The following is a 21,879-nucleotide window of genomic DNA, read 5'->3' on the forward strand; positions in this document are numbered from 1 at the left end:
CACACACACACACCCCTCAGGAGTGTTTATGTTGTAAACCTGAAGTGTCAATACCTTCACCTGGCTGCCTACTCTTTTAGACAGGTCCCCTCCCGTCACTGAAGAGTCAGTGACCCCTGCTTTTCGGCTGCTCCCCTGACCACCCCGTTTCCCTAGGCTACTCACGTAGCATGTCGGGCTGCTAAGGCCAGGCTTTCCTTCCCAGCCTGCCATCCCTCCCCCTGCTCGGCCCCTAGGAGAGGCCACCCGGAGTCTGCTGACCCCTGGGGGCCACTAGTGTTCCTGAAGCTCTCCTTACAGTGAAGAGCTAATGCTCTCTAGAGCTTAAAAGTGCAAAGAAGCAAACATTCTTGTCCAGCCCTTAAGGCTTGTGAGCTTCTTGACAGATTGTCACCATGGTTTTGTTTGTTACCTCCTTGAAAAGGTTTGTTTTTCCCATCAGTCCTCAAGAGACACCTGATCTTAAGTCCCTAACCCCAAACTGCCCATCCCCCTCTGCCATCTGTCACCCTATCTGGTATCAAAGGCATCCGAGAGATGGCGGAGGGGAGGGTACCCCTCAGGTGTGTGCATCATGTTGGGTGGAGTGTCCCTATCAGGCTGTCCTTTCTGTGGATGTCTTTCCACTAGGCCAGAGGACTGTGGTCTTGGGTCCCTGACTATACCAGGGGAGGCCACCTCCATTCCAAGAAGTGTCACAAAGATTCTGCAAAACTAAAGGGCTTTAGTTATCAAATAAGAACAGCCCTCTTCTCCACAGCACCGAGACCGTCCGCATCTGGCTCGGGACTGGGGTATAGTAAAAGTGGCTGGTAACTTAGTGCAGTGCTTGGGCCAGAGTTTTAGGTAAGGGGAAATGACATACTACAAAATCAACAGGTCTGAGAACAGGATTTCCATTCTCTTGCACTGGATTCCACTGTGCCCTACTTTTAAATACATCAGAAAAAAAATTAGGATACACCTAGACTTAAGTACTAAGCTGTGTTTTCCCTCTGCTGATAATGTTATTATTAAATACCATTATTCATAGCTAACATTTATTGAATACATCATGTGCCAAACTCTCCTAAGTGTGTCATAACTCTTAGTCCTCCCAGCAGCATTGCCAGATAGGTATTATTAATAATATCATTTCTATATGAGGAGGAAACTGAGTCACAGAGCAACAAAAAGCCTCGTACCCAAGGCTACTTTCTTAGTTCACATGAGAAGACTTTGAGCTTTGAACCTAGCAGTCTGGCTTCAGAGTGTAGCCTCTTAAATATGTATACACACAGCACCAGATAAGTCTTAGGGAGCCCCTCGAATGCCTTCCGAGGTGGTGTCTGCTCTTTAAATCCAACAAGACTTCCTTTGTTCATTAGTGGTTCTGGTAGCTTGCTTTCTACATGTGTTCCTTGGAGTTGTTTGCCCATGTAGATATGTAGAAGCAATAAAATATATCCATAGTTTTATGTTAGAAGTTTTATATTGAATTACATAAACAATTAACATATAGCCCTTAACATATATCCAGTAGACTGACCAAAGGACTTTTTCCCAAATGGTCACTAATCCATATTCCTTTACATCTGAAGGAAGCTGGGTCAGTAATCCATAATGCTGTATGTCTCAAGGAAGCTGACTTCCTCTACTTTCTAAAACTTTCAGGTTACACAGTTAGTAACATATTGAATAAGGAGTCCTCCCTTGGGTACTCCTTGTTTGATCCTGTGGATCAGCCACTTCTCTAACATTCCATGGGATTCTATTGTTTGGACCTAGCCTCTACCAAGGATTTTAATTTGGGTTTATAGGCCAAGCTCAAACCCCTTCCTTCTAGATGTCAAACCACTTTAACATCTACTACAACTGCTTCCGGGAGTCACTTCCTCCATTTTTGGAAAACCCATGTTATCAATAAACTTGCTTTTTCTTATTATTTCTATTTGTCAGCTGAAACAGCTCTGTCCAGTTCTGTCTGTGCCCCTCTGACAGGCGATAGGCTAGTTCCCTTTCCAAGAGCTACAGAGGCTGTAGAGAAGTAGAAAACTTTGTCACCCTCACATGTGCTTCTTCAGCTGATCCTTAAGCAGGATTAGAAATGGGGAAAACCATCTGCAAGTCTAATGGTCACACTGGAGATTGGGCCCGTATCAAGACACAAGTTCCACTTGTCTTTGAATCTAGAAGATTCAATGAGCTGGAAGATTCAACCTCTCAAGGAGCTCGTGGTCTCCATGGTGAGACAGGCCATAAGCAAAATAGATAAATCAAAATGCAAAATAGAAAAATGCAGAGTAGGGGCAAGGTAAAACAAACAGGTTGTGTGTTACAGAATCGAGAAGAAAAAGGAACCAATACAGGCTGGAGGAAAACACCAGGGGGCCTCCAGAAGAGATGGTGGTATAAGGAAAACAGGAAGTGCAAGTCATGTCATCAGTGACAAAACACAGATGTTGATACCCACATGCATACATGCATGTCCCCAGCCATGCTACCTAGAGCAGACCATGTGATGCTGCAAAAACACACACATAGTTAAAATCCAAACATGTGTGCCACTCAGTTTAGTGATTATTTTCAAACAAATTTGCTTTGCACTGAAATTTAGCACAAAATCTTTCTAAGTATACAAAGCATATGCAAAATGACTTTGTTCTTTTTATCATATTTGACACACATACATACCCTACTTTAAATTCTACTTGTGTGTGTGTCCAGGGCATCCTGTGGCTCTTTGTCTCCACGTTTCCTAGTCCTTATAAACTTCTAGAGGCAAAATCTCTTGTAGACAACATTGAACCTGAAGCTGTTGGTAACCTCCTCCTATCCTGCTAAAGGATCAGTATGAAGTAAGGGTAAGATGGGGAGAAACTGGAAAATTTCCAAGTTAGAATTTATTTTCCTTCTGCAGCCTTGCTTCACACAGAAATTTAATCTCAAATGATGTCTGTCTTTCTGGAAGAGAAAGGAGAGGACATAATCTCAACAGCTTGTATCTGTCAAACCCATCTCTGTTTCAGTCCTCCGGACTCACTAGTATCTTTTCCTTCCGCTGTCCAGACGTCGTAACTGAACACCACATAAGTGCATGGAACGCAGACAAGCAAGCCAGTCTGAGCCTGTCCCTCTCCTGCTCTTTGTGTGTCTCCTGCACATCTCTTTGCAGTAACTTCTCTGCAACCATCTAAGGGGATCTATAAACAGAACTCACCTTAGACCTGAGCAAGCAGGCCCTCCCTGGGCCCCGCTCTGGTTTTCCTGTTGGCACGTGTACTGCTCTGCCAAGCTCCGGGTACCTGGGACCCTGGGCCTTCAGTGCCTGCAGGAGCTTCTTCCTGGGTTTGTCCACCCACTGTGGGAGGATACCACCATCAGGCCCAAGGGGAAGGGACCATGACATGCAGGCTGGCAGATCCATGTATGTGCACCCCAAGCTCTTCCCATTGTGGGACAGGACTGGGGCAGGGAGAAGGAAGGCAGAGCTCAGCTGTCCCCCATCACCATGTGCCAGCACAGATCCCCAGGCATCCAAGAGTCTTCAACTCAGACCTGGCCTTCCAGGTTGTTGGGAAGGTGTGTTTGTCAGGATAAGAGGGTAGACCATTTCATTAAATATTTTCCTAGCCTAATTTTAAACTTTTCAGTACTTAGACACATGATGTGCAGCTGTTTGTTTGCACTCTTGTTTCGGCCCCACAAATGTCAGCAGCAGGTCTGAAAGTAAACTCCAAGGGTGGTCCTGTGTCTCCTGTGCCCTCAGGTGCCTGCTTTTCCCCAAGACTTTCAACTGTATTTCCACTCCTCCCTGCTTTTGCTCTTAGTTTTTGTTTATTTGTTTATTCTTCTTTGAGTTCATTTATTTGGTTCAGATTCATGTCTCCCAACATACCACCTCCCTCATTTTTTATTTTTGTTTATTTTTTGTTTAACCCCATCATTCCTTTAGGCTCCCACCTCCACCAGTGCTACTATTTCCTTAGCCAATCCCGAAGTCTCCATACTAAACTACCAATCTGCACTCTACCAGCCCTCAGCGGCATCCATGGCTGCAGTGGCCCAGCGGAGCATGCCCCTGCAGACGGGAACAGCCCAGATTTGTGCCCGGCCTGACCCGTTCCAGCAAGCTCTCATCGTGTGTCCACCCGGCTTCCAAGGTAAGGACGAGCAGACGCAGCCTCTTGCCTGCTTCCTGCAGGATGGCCCCCAGGGCTGCAGCATCTGCAGCTTCCTGTCACGCTCACTTCCATGAGGAACGCCCTCTTCATCTCTTGCAGCGAGAGCATGGGTATCGCTGAACTTGAGGGCTCCTGTCCTACTGTAGCCAAGCTAGAAACGGGACTCAGGCCTCGTCCAGTTGTTATTCTCACACCTGCCTGGGACTGTGTCCCTAGCCAGCTGTCTGTAAATAAGCATTGTTTGTGCTGTCATTGTTATGCTGACGTCAACTCTGGCTTTTCCTCACACGAAATAGCCTCTGTGTGTTTCTCTGCAGAAAACTGCCAGTCTCTGACAGCCAGCAGTGTCCCAGTTCACAGGAAGAATATAAATCTGTCTGAGAAGGGCCTTCCAGGGCCTCCTCCCCAAAATGATTCTTTGGCCTTGACCCCAACACTCTTCTCCTTTAGGCTCTAAGATGCCAGAGTTGACTGTGTGCTTTGTTACAATTTACACAAAAAGCTGAAGAGCATGTGTGTGGTTGCTCAGTTTCGGCCAGTGCAGTTCCAAAGGGGTGCATGTGTTTTCTCCCTGGTTCCAAAGGGGTGCATGTGTTTTCTCCCCGGTTCCAAAGGGGTGCATGTGTTTTCTCCCTGGCACCCCTTGCTTCGACATGGTCAGAAGCCCTTGTTTTCCTGTTGTAATCTGTCAGCATAACTGTCCCACTCTTGGCCTTACGGACTCCTTAATTTGACCTTTTAGTCTTTGAAAACATTCATTTCAAAAGATTTGAGGAGGAGTTTTGCTGGTTTTTTATGTAAGTTAGACACTAATGGGGAAACTTCCCAAGGACCAGGCACTACCTGCTTGTCAGGTCGGGACTGGTGCAAAGGGGAGTTGGGAGATGACACAGTGGCTAGGAAGCCTCTCTTCATCCTCAGCTAACCCCTCTCTCCCTCTCGCACTGTCTGGAACAGGCTTACAGGCCTCTCCCTCTAAGCACGCTGGCTATTCAGTGCGAATGGAAAATGCAGTCCCCATTGTCACTCAAGCTCCAGGAGCTCAGCCTCTTCAGATCCAACCAGGTCTGCTCGCCCAGGTAATTCTTTCTTCTTTATTATTACTGGTATTATCATTATCCACATTAATGGTCACAAAAGAGAGATATCTCCACTCCCTCCCTCATTCGCTGGTAATGAGTTAGGTGTTTTCAGTCACTGGAATGTATCTGTAATATTCTAAATGATCCCCAAGTGAATTACCTTCCTAAGTATCTGCTTACAATTCCAAGAAGAAATTTAGATACAGGGAGAGTCTGGGGAAAATATTATATCTTTGAAATGCAAATTAATCTGCAAGACCTAGGTTTTAATCCTAACTGCTAGTAACTTGTCTATGACCTAAGGCAAGTCAGTTAACATCTCTTTGCCTCAAATTTTTTCCTTGTAAAATGGAAATGATTTTTTAGAGCCAAAAGGAGCCTTGGAGATTATCCCTTCATTTTATAGTTGAAAAACCAGGTTCACAGAAGCTGTGAGCTGGAACCTTCCTTACCTATCCATGTAGGTGTTCTGATGGTAGAGTGAGATCACCGAGATGAAAAATGGTTGAAAATTTGTAGAGTATTATATAAATTTAAGGTAACAGTAGTGATGCAATGATAACTGTAATCAATCCTTAATGACACTTGAACCTTAATAACAAATACATCATTACGCCAGGTACCTTACAGCTGTTAACTGATTTAATCCCCACAACAACACAATAAGGTGTTTGTCTCCATTTGACAAATAGGGAAACTGAAGCACAATAACTTGCTCAAAGTCACACAGAAATTAGGTGACAGAATCAAGACTTAAACCCAAGAAGTCTAATGCAAGCATCTGTATTTAACCATCACACTATGCTACTACTGTATAATCAGTTCTGCTGTTGGGCATCAAGGACAGCTTAATGTAAATGCTACTAATTTCAAAGCATCTTTATTTTTAAGTAAGGTAGATTTAGAAAGGCTCTTCCCAAAGACACTTTATTTATGGCATCTTCTTAAACAGAAGTTGTTATTGTTTTAATTTTTATGTAGTCAAATTGTATAGATCAGTTCTGGGCTCTTTTCTATTTCATTGGCTTCTCTAATATCCTATTGTCTTAACCATTCTAACTTTAACATATGTTTTGGTATCTGGTAAGGAAAGCTCTGTTCCCATATATATCTTCAAAATTTCCTTGTCTGTTCTTATCCCTTCACTTTTCCATATGAATTTTAATATCAGTCTTCCATAAGAATTTTAGTTCTAAAACAAAAAGCCTGATTTATATTTATTAGACTTGCATTAAATTTATATTTACTTTAAGAACAAAATAAATATAAATCTTGATCTCTTTAAACATATAAGTCATTTTATCCACGAACGTGGTGTAACTTTATATATTAGTACTTTCAATAAAGTTTTCTGTTTCCTTTGTTGGAATAATTCCTAGTATTTTACAGTTTTTGCTGTTAATAATAATTTTATTCATTATATTTTCTAATTATTTGTCTTTGGGTTAAAGGAATATAACTGATTTTGGTCTATTGAGTTTGTTGTCTAGTACTCCTTCTAAATTCTGAGTCTAGTCTAGTACTCCTTCTAAGTTCATGTTTCTGTGAATTCTCTGGGATTTGCTGTATAGACAGTCCTTTTATTTGCAAATGATACCATTTTGTTTCTCCCTTTCCAATCCTTACACCTTTTATTTATTGTTCTTGTATTACTGGGCTGACTAGGACTGACCTCCAAAATAATGCTGAGTAACAGCGGTGATATTGGTCATCCTTCACGTGTTCCTAACTTTTAAAAGGAAATTCTTCTAGCTATTTACCATTTGGTATTTTATTTATTATAAAAACTTAATAGAGATACTTTATCATGTTTAAGTATTTTAATGAATATTGAATTATATCAATGTTTTTTCTGTATCTATTGGGATACTCATGTATTTTTTGTTCCTTAAACTGTTCATGGGATAAGTGCCATTAATAGATTTTGTAATGCTGAACTACCCTTGTATTTATGAGATAAACTTCATTCGATCATGTTGTTCTTGATGTGGTATGCTTTTTAATACTGAATTCCATTTGTAAATACTGTAGTTAGTATTTTTGTATCTATGTTCATAAGCGAAAAATGGCATACAATTTCCCTTTCTTACAGAATCCTTATGTGATTTGAGTATAAGGTTATACCAGTCTCATAAAATGTGTTGAGTATTATTCCTTTTTCTGCTTTCTGGAACAGCTTGTTTAAGATGGATATTAACCATTCTTTGTCTTTTTGTGCTTATGTCCAAAATGACACTGTGCAAGTGACCACCAACACCAGGGACTGGTGGCACACACAGTTTTGTCTTGTGGAAAGTTTGTAAACAGAAAACCTTCTATGTTTAGAACAGGCCTTCTATTCCTTCCTCTCTCACCAGTCCTTGTAGCTTCCTTTCATTTGTACAGTTTAGTACCGGGGAGTTCAGAAAAGGCCAAGATAGATCAAGAGAAAGAACTAAGCTCAGTCCAGGGGCAGAGAAGCTTGTTCATACTTTATCTGAGTGGCACAAATCCACACAGCCTCCCATTGCTCCTCCTTTGTCAGCCAAAATCTATAGAATTCATGTGTACTTTAAAAGTTAATTATAAACCCTTTTTTGTGTGTGTGTTTGCACACTTAACCCTAGTAAGCCAGGAACCATCTCTGAAAGAAATAATAATTAGCATCTCTTATTAGCTAAAATGGACATTCTTCATTGTTTGGTTTAGTAGAACTAGTAGGCCCAATGCTCTGAATCTTTTAGTCCTTTAATCATAGCAGGGGAGAGCTTTACCTTTCACTTACTTGAAAAAGAGTCCCTAGAGTGTTGTAAATCTCCAAGCAGATTTAACCTAAAGCTATAATTGGGAAAGTGAACAAAAAATTTATGTACAGGCATTTTAACTGCTACAGTGTTTAGAACAGGAAACTGTTGGAAGTAATTTGAATGTTCATCAGTAGGGGATTTGTTAAATAAATTGATGCACGTATAAAATGGAACACCATGTAGCCATTAAAAAGGACATGGTAGAATTATGTGTCTTGATATGCAAAGATTTCTAAGATATATTAAGTGAAAAAAACCCTGCCCTGTCTGGTATCACATTGTGTCTTTTTGTTTGTTGGTTGCTGTTTCTTTTTCTCTCCGCTTGTCACTGATGTTAGCCTGTTGAGATGTGGCTCTCTCCTAGATACTTTTAAATGATCCTTTCCAAGGACAAAAATAAGTTAACTTATAAAACTAGTATGGTGCCTATAAAAAAGCAATAATTAAACATTAAAACTGAAGCCTTCATTTCTCTATGGGTAAATTTCTAGGTATCAGGCAGAGGCATTCCAAATACTATTATTTGCTTTAATATCCCCAAAAAGCTGGTATGATTCTTTTTATCTAAATATTTTATATCTGTTCAAGGATTTTATTTGTGAATGTTTAGAGATGCAGTCTTTGAATCCACTCCTCATGTTGATTTCATTTCCTTTGCCCCTCCCCTCCCCACCCCCAGCAGCATCACGTGTCCCTTGCAGGGAACTGAGGCTCTGTGGACACCCAGAGGATGTGTGCATGGCAGGAGGGGTGGTAATCATACCTTCTTGTGTCAGTGACATGGGAGTGATCTTTATGAATCACCTTACAAAGACAACTTTTTTGGTACTGCGTAAAAGGAGCTGTCACCTCCATCCCCCTAAGCCTCAAGCCACAGCTAGCATCTTGGCCACCAACAGAGACTGTGAATGGGCAGGTAAAGGTGGAGAGATGGGAAATACAGTTCTTGACAGAGCCAGTACTGAATTTATCTCACAGGTCAAATGCCAGGATCCAAAACCCCCTTTGACTAACAAGACTGGATCAGAAATTCAGAAATGACATATCCTTGTAGATACCACCCTTCCGTGAAGTTTTTTGCATGCTTCTATCCAGTTGAATCATATCATCTGAACCCCTTTTAACGTTTCCCTAAGGACAAACTGTTGGCTTGAACTCTTTAAACCGTCCAAAATACAAAACTTCAATGCTTCTCACTCACGGCCTCCTGTGATAACATTTTCTGCAACCAGTCTTTCCAACCATTGTCCCGCTGTCTGCTTTTGTCTTGCTTGGCACCTAGTATTGAATAAGGAAAACTTGTTCATGCCACCTTTATGGAGTTACTACCAACACCTGATCCCGAATAGGGACCATCATTTTTGAGTATGATCTCCATAAGGAGAGGAAGTATACCGGCTGACAGCCTGGTCTCTGTGATTGCATTGCCCATGTTCAGATGCCAGGCCCACCCCCCGCCCCCAGCTGTGTACTTTGGGGAAGTTATTTTTGAAATTTAAATTTAATTCTTTTTCAAAGTAACACATACGCATAATTTTTTTAAGTTAAATGACACTGTAAACTTTTTAAGAAAATAGTAGTCCTCTGCACTCTGCTTAATTTATGTTCCCCCAAAACAATAATTTTTAACTTCACTGTTTAATCTGTTATTTAACTCCATGTTTCTAAATAACATGCTTAGACTGCTTTTTATTGGTCTTTCCAGTTTAAGTATTATCGACTGACTGCCCGTTACGGAAGATAAAGATTTCATTCTCTAACCCACTCCTAACCCCATAACACACAAACACAGATGCTCCTTCTGAACCTCTCTCACTCACTCACTCTTCCTTTCTCCCGTTCCTCCCAAAGAATTTTCATTGAACTACCTTGTAATAGTTATGTAATTATCACCAATATTGCATGACATTCTCAGCTGAGCCTCATAATGTACTGTGATTATGATTCCTTTCTTGTACAACTTCTTGTTTTTCCTTGAGTTAGTGATTGTCTCATTTTTTCATTGGGTTCGTTTTCTATATATCTCATCTCATACAGCCCCAAACCCTTTCAGAGCCATAAAACGTTTGTATGTTTGACATGTTGATGTGTTTGAGAATATTGAGTTCAGTATGTTATTTTTTTTTTCTCTCTTCTGAAAGCTTTTAAGACTTTCTCCTAAGTTGGGCATGGTGGTGCACATCTGTAGTCGCAGCTACTCGAGAGGCTGAGGCAGGAGGATCACTTGAGCCCAGGATTTCTAGGCTACAGTGAGTTATGATTAATTGTACCACTGCATTGCAGCCTGGGTGAAAGATTGAGACCCTGTCTCTTAAAAAAAAAAGACTTTCTCCTTGTCCTCAGTGGTCTCAGATTTCATGACTACATGCTTCTTTCTTATGGGTCTTTTTTTCTTACATTGTCCTCTGAACACCCCATATGCCTGTTTATTTATTGAGGCAGTGTCTCCCTCTGTTGCCCAGGCTAGAGTGCAGTGGTGTCATCATAGCTCACTGCAACCTCAAACTCCTGGGCACAAGTGATCCTCCTGCCTTAGCCTGCTGAGTAGCTAGGACTGCAGGTGCATGCCACCATGCCCAGCTAATTTTTTTTCTTTTGTGGAGACAGGGTCTTGCTATGTTGCTCAGGCTGGTCTCAAACTTCTGGCCTCAAGCAATCCTCCCACCTTGGCCTCCCAGTGCTAGGATTACAGGCATCAACCACTGTGCCCAGACCTATTTGCCCTTTTAATCTAGAAATTTTTTTTCCTTTGATAGTTTCTTCCCCTCCATTTTCTCTGTTGCTCCTTTGTAGAATTCTTATTGAGAGTTGGTACTTCTAAATTGATCTTCCAATTTTCTTATCTTTTTTTCCTCTGTTCTCTCTATCTCTGTGCTTTGAGAGATTTCTTCAACTTTTAAATCTTCTTTTGAATAGTTAATTTCTGTTGGCACAGTTGTCATTTCCAAGAGTTTGTTCTTGTTCCGTGAATATAGATATTGACATATATTTCTATGTATGATCTTGCTTCATGGATATATATTTTTTAACTGTGAGGACATTAATTATAGATTTTTGGAAATTTTCTTCTGATTTCCACATTGCTTTTGTTTCCTGTGAATTTCTTTTTTTCTTTGTTTGTTTTCTCTTTCATGTTAGAAGCTTCCTTTAATGTCTGGTGATCCTTGCCTATTCATTCATATTTAAGACTAAAGCACTGAAAAACTAATTGGAAAGCTGAGGGTGGGGGAGGGACTACTGAATGTGGGCTTCCCTATAGGCTGATAAGAGGCAAGCCCAGCATTTTCACTGAGAGACCCCCTGGTCCTTAAGTTACCTATCTGTAGTTCTTTTCTCTTGGACCAATCAGTTTCCCTAGAGAGACTTCGCCAGACTTCTGCTTTGGGGGGAGGTATATCCTTGCACACCAGGGATCTGGGAACTGAGGCATTTAATATGCAGACTTGACCTTAGATTCATTCAGTCTACTAACTCACTTAGTAATTGTCCATCAGTTTTTCAGCTTCTAAAATGTTGTTAATTGTTACTGTGTCTACCCTACTCTCTTTGCCCTTATAAATTTATATTTTTTATTCCTTCATTATCATAAATGTATATGTTTAATTTACCATATTTGGGGGCAAGTTATTTAACCTCTCTGTGTGTTAGTTTATTCATCTGAGAAATGGAAGGAAATAATAGTCCCTACCCCGTACGTGATTTAACTCTGTGTTGGCACACAGTACACACATCAGGAAATGTCAGCTCCATTCTTAGTAGTAGTAATAAATTATAATAATGTCTGATGAAGTGTTGTCTCAAATGAGCTGAGCATAAAAATCAGTGAAAGCAGTCAAAAAACAGCCTTCTTACCCCATTCCTTTGAGGTAAAATGTTAATATCCATTTCAGGGAAATAGGAAAAAAATGATGACCTTAGCTTGACATCAAGATTTATTTTTTTAAAATGACATTAGTCAAAATTTATGCTTTCCATGAGATCTGAAATGAGTTCCAGATGACTAAGTTAGTAGAAATCTTACCGCAAATGAAATTATTTGTTGAATATTTTTAATTTGCAACTGTTTTAATCAATTAAATTATTTTTCTGCTTACTGTGAAATTAAGTAAACACAAAATGCAATTAACTATAGTTAATAGCCTTGGTAGAGTTGCTTCTTTCATTTTATCAACTGATATTTATTAAGCACTCATCGTATCATCTGTGGTCTCTGAGCTTTCTGCCTATAGCAAAACAGATCAAAAAGCAAACAGTATCAAAGAAGTATAAGATATCTCACTGGGCCTCATTTGCAACAAGAAAATGATGGAACAGGTGAACTGTCAACTCAGATCTAAAATGTGTTTATATCATTTTTATAAGCATTAGTGTTTGTTAAGCCTTGACTCAAATTTGTAATCCATTTCCAGAAGTGCTCGTTTATACATAGGAGTCAAAGTGTATGTATTATACACATGCACAGTTTGTGTATAATAAACTGCACTGATTAAATAAATTACCCAGTGTTAGTCATGTACAGCCCAACAGGGAGAAATATAACTAAGATACCCAATCTTTAAATCCTTGTCCTGCCCAAGGGTATTTTACCTTAGTGATGGTCCTTTAGGTATCCAACTTTGGACAGTTATATTCAGCCTGAATCATTTAATGACCACAGGCAGGCAGGATAGTGATTGAGGATAGAAAGAGCTTAAAACACAATACCAACAAACCAGTAAGTCTACCAAGGAGAAGTCACAAAAGTTCATTTTAGATTTCTTAGAAAAATCTTAATATTATAAAGATTCAAGCTTAATATTATAAAGATTCAAGCAGTGACTTCCTATCTACCTCTAGTTTTTGCTTTGAGGGGTTGAAGTAATTCTCAATTAAGCAGAACTTCATACTTGCTCTCAGATGTCAGTTCCAGATATTTGGTGATCTCAAAATTATGTAAACTTAGATTCAGAAGATAACATAAGTTGGAACTCTAGATTCTAATTGATAAACAAAAGATAGAATACTAAATAAAGGAATACCAGGTAGAAAGTTTCTTGAGGGCAAGGAGTCGCCCTCATCTGGCCCAACTCAACTACCCCCAATCTTTCGGGTGACAGAACAAGTCAGTAAATGACCTAGAAACTTTGAGTATTGCCCATTACAGCAAATGTGTAAATAAATCATTCTGCAACATGAATTAATCCCTTTCATATAACTCTGTGCCCCTGTACTTAATCATCTTCTGTTTAGTTTATATTTGGTTTTTTTGTTTTGCTTTTTAATTTTTTTATAAAGCCCAACCTGGTCACCCACAAGATGGAGCTGGGGCGGTCCTGGGCAGGGCAGGCTACATTTGTTAATTTTCTCTCCCCTTAACGTAAGTTTTTGAGGCCAGAGACCAGGTCTCCACTTTCACACCCATCACACGTCTAACACAACCCTGGGTACAGAATGAGTGCCGGATTCATGCAGATTAATTATGTGATTAACAAACATGGTCATTGCAAACATCCTCTGCTCTCCAGCAGGCCTGGCCGAGTGGGACCCAGCAGATCCTGCTTCCCCCAGCATGGCAGCAGCTGACTGGAGTGGCCACCCACACATCAGTGCAGCATGCCACTGTGATTCCTGAGACCATGGCAGGCACCCAGCAGTTGGCTGACTGGAGGTAAGTAGAAACCCTTTGAGGGTGACTGGGCACATCTGGGATCCACAGGCATATCCACCACTGATGCAGAGAGCTGCCAGGCTGGCCGGCACCTAAATTCCCTGGTTTGCAGAGAGCCTTTTAAAGCTTTTTAAAATATTACGTGGACCGAGCACAGAGGTTCATGCCTGTAATCCAGGCACTTTGAGAGGCCGAGGCAGAAGGATTGCTTGAGGCCAAGAGTTCGAGACCAGCTTGGGCAACATTGCAAGACCCTGACTCTAAAAAAAAAAAAAAAAAAAAAAAAAAAGAATTAAAAAATTAACCAGGTGTGGTAACGCCCACCTGTAGTCCCAACTACTCTGGAGGCTGAGGCAGGAGGATCGCTTGACCCCAGGAGTTCGAGGTTGCAGTGAGCTATGATCATGCCACTGCAATCTAGCCTGGGTGACAGAGTGAGACCTCATCTCTTAAAAAATATATATATATATGTGTGTGTATATATATTATATGGACTATGACTAAGGTGTAACAAGAGGTTATTTTTAAATAGTGTACCAGGTTACAAGAAAATCAGCTTCATTAATTTACCCACAGTTGTTGTTTTTCCACCCCAAATTCACTTACATCGTTTAATCACCCATGTGATTCACCATACTTGGTTCTGGATGATTTTTGGTTGTTTCTCAGAATTGAATTCCTCTCTCAGAAAACAAAGATTTGTCACCAGTAAAAGAATATAGCAGAGAGTCCCTGAAGCCCTAAGCAATTCTAGAGTGTTCTCAAGATGTTTTGAGACATGGGCACACTGGAGTCTATCGGACCTCCCAGGGGAAGGCTTGACAGAATGGGGTTTATTTGGAAGGGTGGATTCTGGCATGTTTGTTGAATGTGCATCCTCAGGTAATAGTCATATCTTCCAGATCAGAGCTCACTTCCCCCGGACCCCAGAGGCATCCAGCTGCCCATGGGCCAGCATACTGTACCCCTGCACCTGTTTCCAGAACGCCACCCCATCTACCTGACTTCCTCACAGATGTGCTGCTCTGTTCTTTTTATGGCCACTCCCCACTTTTCCTTGTACCTCCCCCTAGCACCACCACAATGCCCCACTTCACCAGGGCAGAGCCAGATGGCAGCTCTCCAAGTGATCCCCAACTCCCCATGGCCCTTTTGGGCTGTGTCTCACTCAGCACAAACATCAGGGCAGGTCACTCTCTTCCACCCCCCAGCAGCCTCCACGCCACCCAGGAAGCCTCCCACGGTTCCTGTGCTGACCCAGAAGGCTAGTGTGAATTAAGAGCTCCTTGGAAAAGGTAGAAAGGTGGAGATAAAAGCCTCTACTGCAGCTCCCTCCACTCCTCCATTTAGTTTTCTGCCTAGGACAAAGAAGACAGTACAGGGGCTCTTCCCCACAGCGCACTGGCAACAGCCGCCCGCCTACCCACCTCCATTCATTGGAGGCACTTTCAGACCAGGTAGAAGTGGGTTCAATTCTGGCTCTGTACAATCTGGGGCAAATTAACCTTTATGTGCCTCAGCTTCTGCTTTAATAAAGTGGGGATCATAATACTTACCTCATAGGATTATGGGGACATTTAAATTAAGATAAAATACAGTGCACTTGGCCTGTACTTAACGTGCACCATAGCAGCACCTAGTATACCACAGGCAATGAATAACCTGTCGTCTTCCCTTCCCCCAATCACACGGACCCACGCTCAGGGGCATTGCCTTTCCTCCTCCCACTCGTTAGGAATAGCGCCCGAGCGGAAAGCTGTCTGACCCTTGCTTTTTTTCCTCCTTTTTCTCCTAAAAGACCATAACACATACGTACACCTTTTTTTCCTTTGTCTTATAGCTCATACACTTTCAGAAATATTCATACACTCATTCACGCATATTTTCTCATTCCTCCTCCCTCCTTCCTTTCTGTCTTACATCTCTTACCTAGACACCACAGAAAGCATCTAAAGCCAACACGCTTTCTTCCCCATCTCTCTCCGTTTCGTGTGTGGGCCAAAGACTATCCATCATCGTGGCTAATAAACAAAAGAGAAGTAGCAGTGCTGGACCTCTATCAAAGGGAAAAGAATGCCACGTGTCTCCAGGAGAAATAACTATAACAAAATAAAGAAGCCATGCCATCAGTTTCTAAAGTCTATGTAAATGCCCAAAAGACTCTATCAAAAAAGTGTTGATCTACTTCTTTTTTTCCTATCCATCCTTTTCTCCATGTTGCAAAGATAGAATCTTATAATTTTTAAAAATTCAAGTGAATTCTCCTTTAGCTTTTAATTGTGTTATGTGTTAAATGGGCTCTTATGTGCAAATCTCTAAATTAATCACTACTTTTAACATTTCTGTGGGAAAACAAGGCTTTGAGCTTCATACAATCCAGATTATAAGAATTTTGAAACATGACCCATTTTCAGGATGAGGGCTGCCAGTATTTCTATGATGACTGTTATTAATTTTGATTTAATACCAAACTCTATACATGCCTAGTCAGCCTTCAGTTAATCTAATTGTTCATTCAGGAAGCATGTAATTAATTGATCAGCTGTTACATGCCTGAGCATTATTCTAGCCACTGAGGGAATTCAAAAAAACATTAACACTTCTTAACACCAGAAACATATGGCTACCAGTCTTGAAAGTCTGTTTTTCACATAAAGTACAGTTTCCTCATTAGTAAAATAATATTACTAACATCCCCTACCCCCCTCACAGAGTAGAATGAACTAACCCATTGAAGGCACTTTATAAATTCTAAGATAAAATACACGTATTATTCTTCAAGCCTAGTCACCTGCTCAGGGACTTTTAAAGTTGGCGAGAATATTTATGTCCTGCCCCCAGAACTTAAAAACTCTGAGTCTGCACACTTGGCGTTCTTCTACTTGAACATCCTCTGTCTCACTCACCAACCGGTGGTCTTCCCGCTGCGTGAGAACAGCACCTCAGCTTTCCTGCACCCAGGAAACCCGCTGCTGGCCAGGCTCATCTCTTCAGCAACCTCACAAAGTAGTGAGATAATCAACTGTGGCCAGGTTTTAATTGAGGAGAAAACTTGATCTTACAGAGGGGCTCTTCCCTCATAAAATCACTAAGGTGCTTTGTCTCCCTGGCTCCTTTTCAGGAACACGCATGCTCACGGCAGCCATTACAATCCCATCATGCAGCAGCCTGCGCTATTGACCGGTCATGTGACCCTTCCTGCAGCCCAGCCCTTAAATGTGGGTGTGGCCCATGTGATGCGGCAGCAGCCAACCAGCACCACCTCCTCCCGGAAGAGTAAGCAGCACCAGTCATCTGTGAGGTAGGTGTTGAGAGCCAACCTGGAGGAGAGAAACCCCAGGAGGTTTGAATGCTACAGGAATGCTTTTTAGATTTAAAGAGTATCGCCAGATATTCTGGATCACTGGCGTGGGACAGGGAGCAATTCCTCTTCCTGCAGTAGCTAGCGGAACATCTTACACCACGTGGATGGCCCCAGGGTTTGCAGAGAGCACTCACTCTGCGCTCTGTAGGAGTGCAGACCCTGCCTCTTGCCTCACCCTAGGCCCAGCGTCCTAAGGGTGGGGGCCTGGAATCACTGTGTGTTTGATGCCTTGAGAGCTTCAGTCCTTTTTGTTAAAGAAAAAATTAAGAAATTATTCCATGATGCTTGTTAAACCATGATAAGAAAGGCTCGATTCAGCATTATCACATTAGGTATAGGGACAGCTGCAGAGGGTCTTGCAGTGTGTGAGAGAGATTGGGCTCAACTCCATAGGGCATAGGCAGGTGGGAATGGACAGCCAAGGAGCAGTGTGAGGTCAGTGGATGGAAAATTACTCAGAGGAAACATCAGGGTGAGGGAGATTCTGGCTGAACCAACATAACAGGATTCTTACTGAAGACAGCAGGGGTGGCAAGACACAAGTTGGGGGGTGGTGGAGGGTGAGGAACCTCATCAGACAGATATCAAGGGTGATCAGATATCAAGGGTGGGGAGTTCATGCTAAACTGACTTAGCAGAGTTCTTTGCCAAAACTGGATTTTTACAACAGAGCAAAAAGATGGGCCTAGCAGAAGGTTCAGAAGCCTGACTAAAGTTTGGCAAAGCAAAGAATCCTTGTCACTTTCTCCTTGTCTAGAGAACACTCAACCTCACCTCTGAAGTTTCATTTTGGAAACCATTTACCATAACAATTAAAAAAAAAAACTAAAAAACTTTCTTTGAAATATAGGACCAGAAATTTAACTCATTTAGCTCCTTGCTTAACTGTAAGCAATCACTTTGCTTATTCCCAGACACTAACCAGCAGTATACTCATTCTCATTCCCTTTCAATCCAATCTCATCTCAACAAATTCTTAAAAAATCAAGATCGACAAAAGGCTACATGCCATATAATTCCATTTGTATGGCATTTTGGAGAAGGCAAAACATAGAGACAGAGATCAGATCAGGGTTGCCAGAGACCAGTAGGAGAAGAGGGGATTGACGGGAAGCAGCTAAGGAAACTTTTCAGATGATGCAATGGTTCTAAGTCTGGGTTGTGGTAGGGGTTTAGGACTGCACATTTGCCAAAACTCACCACACACTTAAAGAGGGGGAATTTTACTGTATGTCAATTATACCTCAATGAACCTAACTCTTTAAAAAAATACATATTTCCAAGCCAAAAAAATAGAGACTGTGCGACTACAGAATTGCTCCTTCATTTCTTCCTAATGGCACTGATTTGGAGGTATAATACTTAATTGCTTATTTGGGGTAAGTTAATCAGAAATGTCTGGTGAATTTTGCTTTTGTACTTCCTAATATGACCAGATGCCAGAAGTTATGCCTGCTTTTTTTCATTCTCATTTAAAAATTAGTTCAAGAGCTGACTTTCCTCAAGTTGTCATCCTTCTTCAAGATTCCTTATTTGGGTATTTCTGACAACTCAGGGAAATTCGTATTAGATCATTGACAGCCCTCCAGAGTGCTCTTGTTTGGCAGCCTTGTGACAGCATGCCCATGTCATTATTAAATTTGCAGCAACAAAGTCCACTATCTCTATCCTCATGGACTGTCATGCCCAGCCAGGCAGGCGGTCACACAGAACACTGGTCGGACCCAGGACTTCATCCTCATGGTTCACCTTGGCTGAGTATGGGTGATGTGAACCCTTAGGCTCCCAACCTGTTTGCAAGTCCCTCTTTTTTGTCTACTCACCACCCAGCTGGCCTCATGAAGACTTATTGCCAGTGCATTTTAAGATCGATATAATTATAGTGAGAGTTATGTATTTGCCTATTTTTAAGACCAACGCCTTAAGCATAACAGTCTGAAAGACCAGAAGTGTCTCCCTTGTCACTGATGTGGCCAGGCATACTTTTCTTTAACAATGCCAAGTGGAGATATTATAACTGCTGATAGTGAAAACATACTCTCAAAATTGTAACGTAATAACAATAAAAAATACATAGGTTTATGGTAAGTACGAGCAATGGAACAATCTTACCAGTAAAACATATTTCCAGCCCCCAAAAATGAGCGAGCATTGACACCAGCTAGATAGAAAAATAAATCCACCTTTATTCGATTATTTTTGTTTTACTGCCATCCCTTTAGCTAGAAGGTCCTAAAATCTCTAAAGACATATAAAAGTCTAAGTTTCATTTTACATTGGCTTTAGTCTCTCACTGTATGGATACTACTGGTGGAGCATCCATAATCCAAATATCTGAAATCTCAAATATTCCAAAATTCAAAACTATTTGAATACCTACATGATGCCATAAGTAGAAAATTCCACACCTGATCTCATGTGACAGGTCACAGTCAGAACTTTTTTTCATTCAGTGATTCACTCGGAGGGAAATAAAAACCACTTGGTTTCATGCATAAAATTATTTAAAATATTATATAAAATTATCTTCAGGCTGTGTGTATAAGGTGTATATGAAACAAATGAATTAGGTGTTGAGAGTCGGCTCCCATCCCCAAGATGTCTCATGCATATGCAAATATTCCAAATTTGAAAAAATCCAAAATCCAAAACACTTCTATTCCCAAGCATTTTAGATAAGGGATTCTCATCCTCTACCTGGGTCAGTGAGGGTTTGATGGGGAGAGAAGAAGGTATTTTTTTCCCTAAAATTATCAGAAATCGCATTGGCTAATTTAACAAGGAATTTCAAGTTGATCAAAATCAAGATTAAAAGATCTTTCTTTAAGCATGCTTTTTCCTCTTGCACTTTTCCCAATTTTTATTACAATTCAAATAGATTAGTGAACCTCCTGTGAGGCTCAGGGGTCAAAATCCAGAAAAATCATTCTTGGGTGGTGTTTTTTTTTTAATTATGCACACACAAATACTTAAATGGTTATGTCCTTTTTCCAAAGGAGGAAGGAAGGAAAGCTAAACAATGATTCATCAAGGTTATATCCTTTACATCCTGAAACTCTTAAGAGATAAATGTTTTAGTTTAATAAACAGTAGAACATCCATCAGCAAGGAAACCCAAGCCTCATTTGGTAAACACCACTTCTTTCACTGCCCCCCAAAACAAGACTTAAGTACGTTTAGGGGGACAACAAGGCAGAGCTCAAAGTAGGACCTTGACCTTGAGGACAGGAGGGCTGCATGGGGCAGACACAGCTGAGTCCTGGCCGTTGCATCTGGCCCTGCAAGACCCACGCACCCCTTGGGCACAGCCCATTCCTTGCTGCCCTGGCTGCACCCTTTGTCCCTCAGGAGCTGGCACACAGAGCCAAACCAGAGCCCGGAGGAGGCCAGGCTGCTCTCCCCAGCTGTGTAGCAGCTGACTGAAAGATCTCTAGAGGCAGCCGCCTTCCCAGTTACAGACTGAGATTGACTGGCCTTGCCCTCGAACTATTTTTTATGGAGATTTGGCAAAGCTGGTGTTTCTAGGCAGTTGGGCTCCTTGGAAGGAGTCACTGGGCCTGACTGTCCTCTGTAAGCCCGTGTGGTTGTGTTGTTACAGAAACGTCTCCACCTGTGAGGTGTCCTCCTCTCAGGCCATCAGCTCCCCTCAGCGATCCAAACGCGTCAAGGAGAACACACCTCCCCGCTGTGCCATGGTGCACAGCAGCCCGGCCGGCGGCACTGCTGTCACCTGTGGATGGGGCGACGTGGCCTCCAGCACCACCAGGGAGCGGCAGCGGCAGACAATTGTCATTCCCGACACCCCCAGCCCTACGGTCAGCGTCATCACCATCAGTAGTGACACGGACGAGGAGGAGGAACAGAAACATGCCCCCACCAGGTGAGGCAATGCCACCCTAGGCTTCCAGGAAGGAGCCAAAAGGGCTTGTGTTGTGTGTGGATCTGGCCATTTTCCATCGTCAAATATAATGACCCCTCTCTTCTGACCCCTACATTTTGGTTTTGCCATGTCCTGGAGTCCTAAAGTCATTTGAAGAGATGTCAAACAGATTTTTCATAATTGTTCAAAACCAAAGTGATGTGAATCACTTTGGTCTTAAAAAATAGTTATAGATCCCATATATCTGGGTAACTTGAGCCCATAAAAATCAGGCATGCAATGCCAGTGTATTTTACTCCCATAAGCTTAAAAATCTCTGCCTCAAGCTATTGAATTTATTCCCAGTCAGTCAAGATATTTCTCTAACATCGCCTTGGCTCACTCAGAATTCGAAGTAATTGTCCAATTAATCAGAAATTTCCCTGTGTCTGATTAACCCAATCTTTCAAAACTGCCAGTTGGCTCTTCACCCAGAGAGCATTACTGTTTATTCCAAAGTAGTAATAATTCATTTTACTCTTTGTGTGCTTCCTGGGGAGAAGAAAGAAATATTTATTAGATTTGCGAGACTATTAACCCTGGCACCAGAGCCTTTTTCTACACCTCCCAGCCAGATTTCAACAAAATGCAGTTTTCACTTGGGCTACTCAGCTCAGGTGGCACAGCCTGATGAACGCCCCCGGAACAGTCAGTCCCCTGGCCAGCTGCACCTCCAGGGGCCTTGGGACCTCGTAGAGCCCAAAGTCTCACCACCCCACCCTGCTGACTCCTTTGTGTTGGGACCAAGAGCCAGAGAAGGGGGCCTGGCATTCCCAAGCCCAGTGCTGCCAGTCAGCACCCAACCTGCCCCTGGGGGTGAAGGTTAGCATTACAATGAGGCATGAATTACTAAGTCCTGATTGGATACAGTGTAACTAATTAGTAATCACAAATCCTTTTGATTAGATAATAAATTCT

At 41.8% G+C, this 21,879-nt stretch overlaps 1 protein-coding gene across 10 annotated transcripts in view; it reads left to right on the forward strand.

Moving 5' to 3' along the window:
* HIPK2 (homeodomain interacting protein kinase 2) overlaps positions 1-21,879 on the forward strand; it is a 186,727-nt gene that overhangs the window by 134,659 nt on the left and 30,189 nt on the right. For 6 of the 10 annotated variants that reach the window (XR_006738306.1, XR_006738307.1, XM_045565288.1 and 3 more), the window contains exons 8-12: positions 3,935-4,142; positions 5,121-5,242; positions 13,536-13,678; positions 16,800-16,979; positions 20,641-20,922. Coding sequence is in view for 8 of the 10 variants with exons in the window: in XM_045565288.1 (XP_045421244.1) it covers positions 3,935-4,142; positions 5,121-5,242; positions 13,536-13,678; positions 16,800-16,979; positions 20,641-20,922 (935 nt within the window). In the remaining 2 variants the exon portion in view is untranslated. The remainder of the gene's footprint in view (positions 1-3,934; positions 4,143-5,120; positions 5,243-13,535; positions 13,679-16,799; positions 16,980-20,640; positions 20,923-21,879) is intronic. The other 4 variants (XM_045565294.1, XM_045565296.1, XM_045565291.1 and 1 more) reach the window with 3 other exon arrangements.

Source organism: Lemur catta, chromosome 11 (assembly GCF_020740605.2).
Source record: "Lemur catta isolate mLemCat1 chromosome 11, mLemCat1.pri, whole genome shotgun sequence".
Taxonomy (NCBI): Eukaryota; Metazoa; Chordata; class Mammalia; order Primates; family Lemuridae; genus Lemur; species Lemur catta.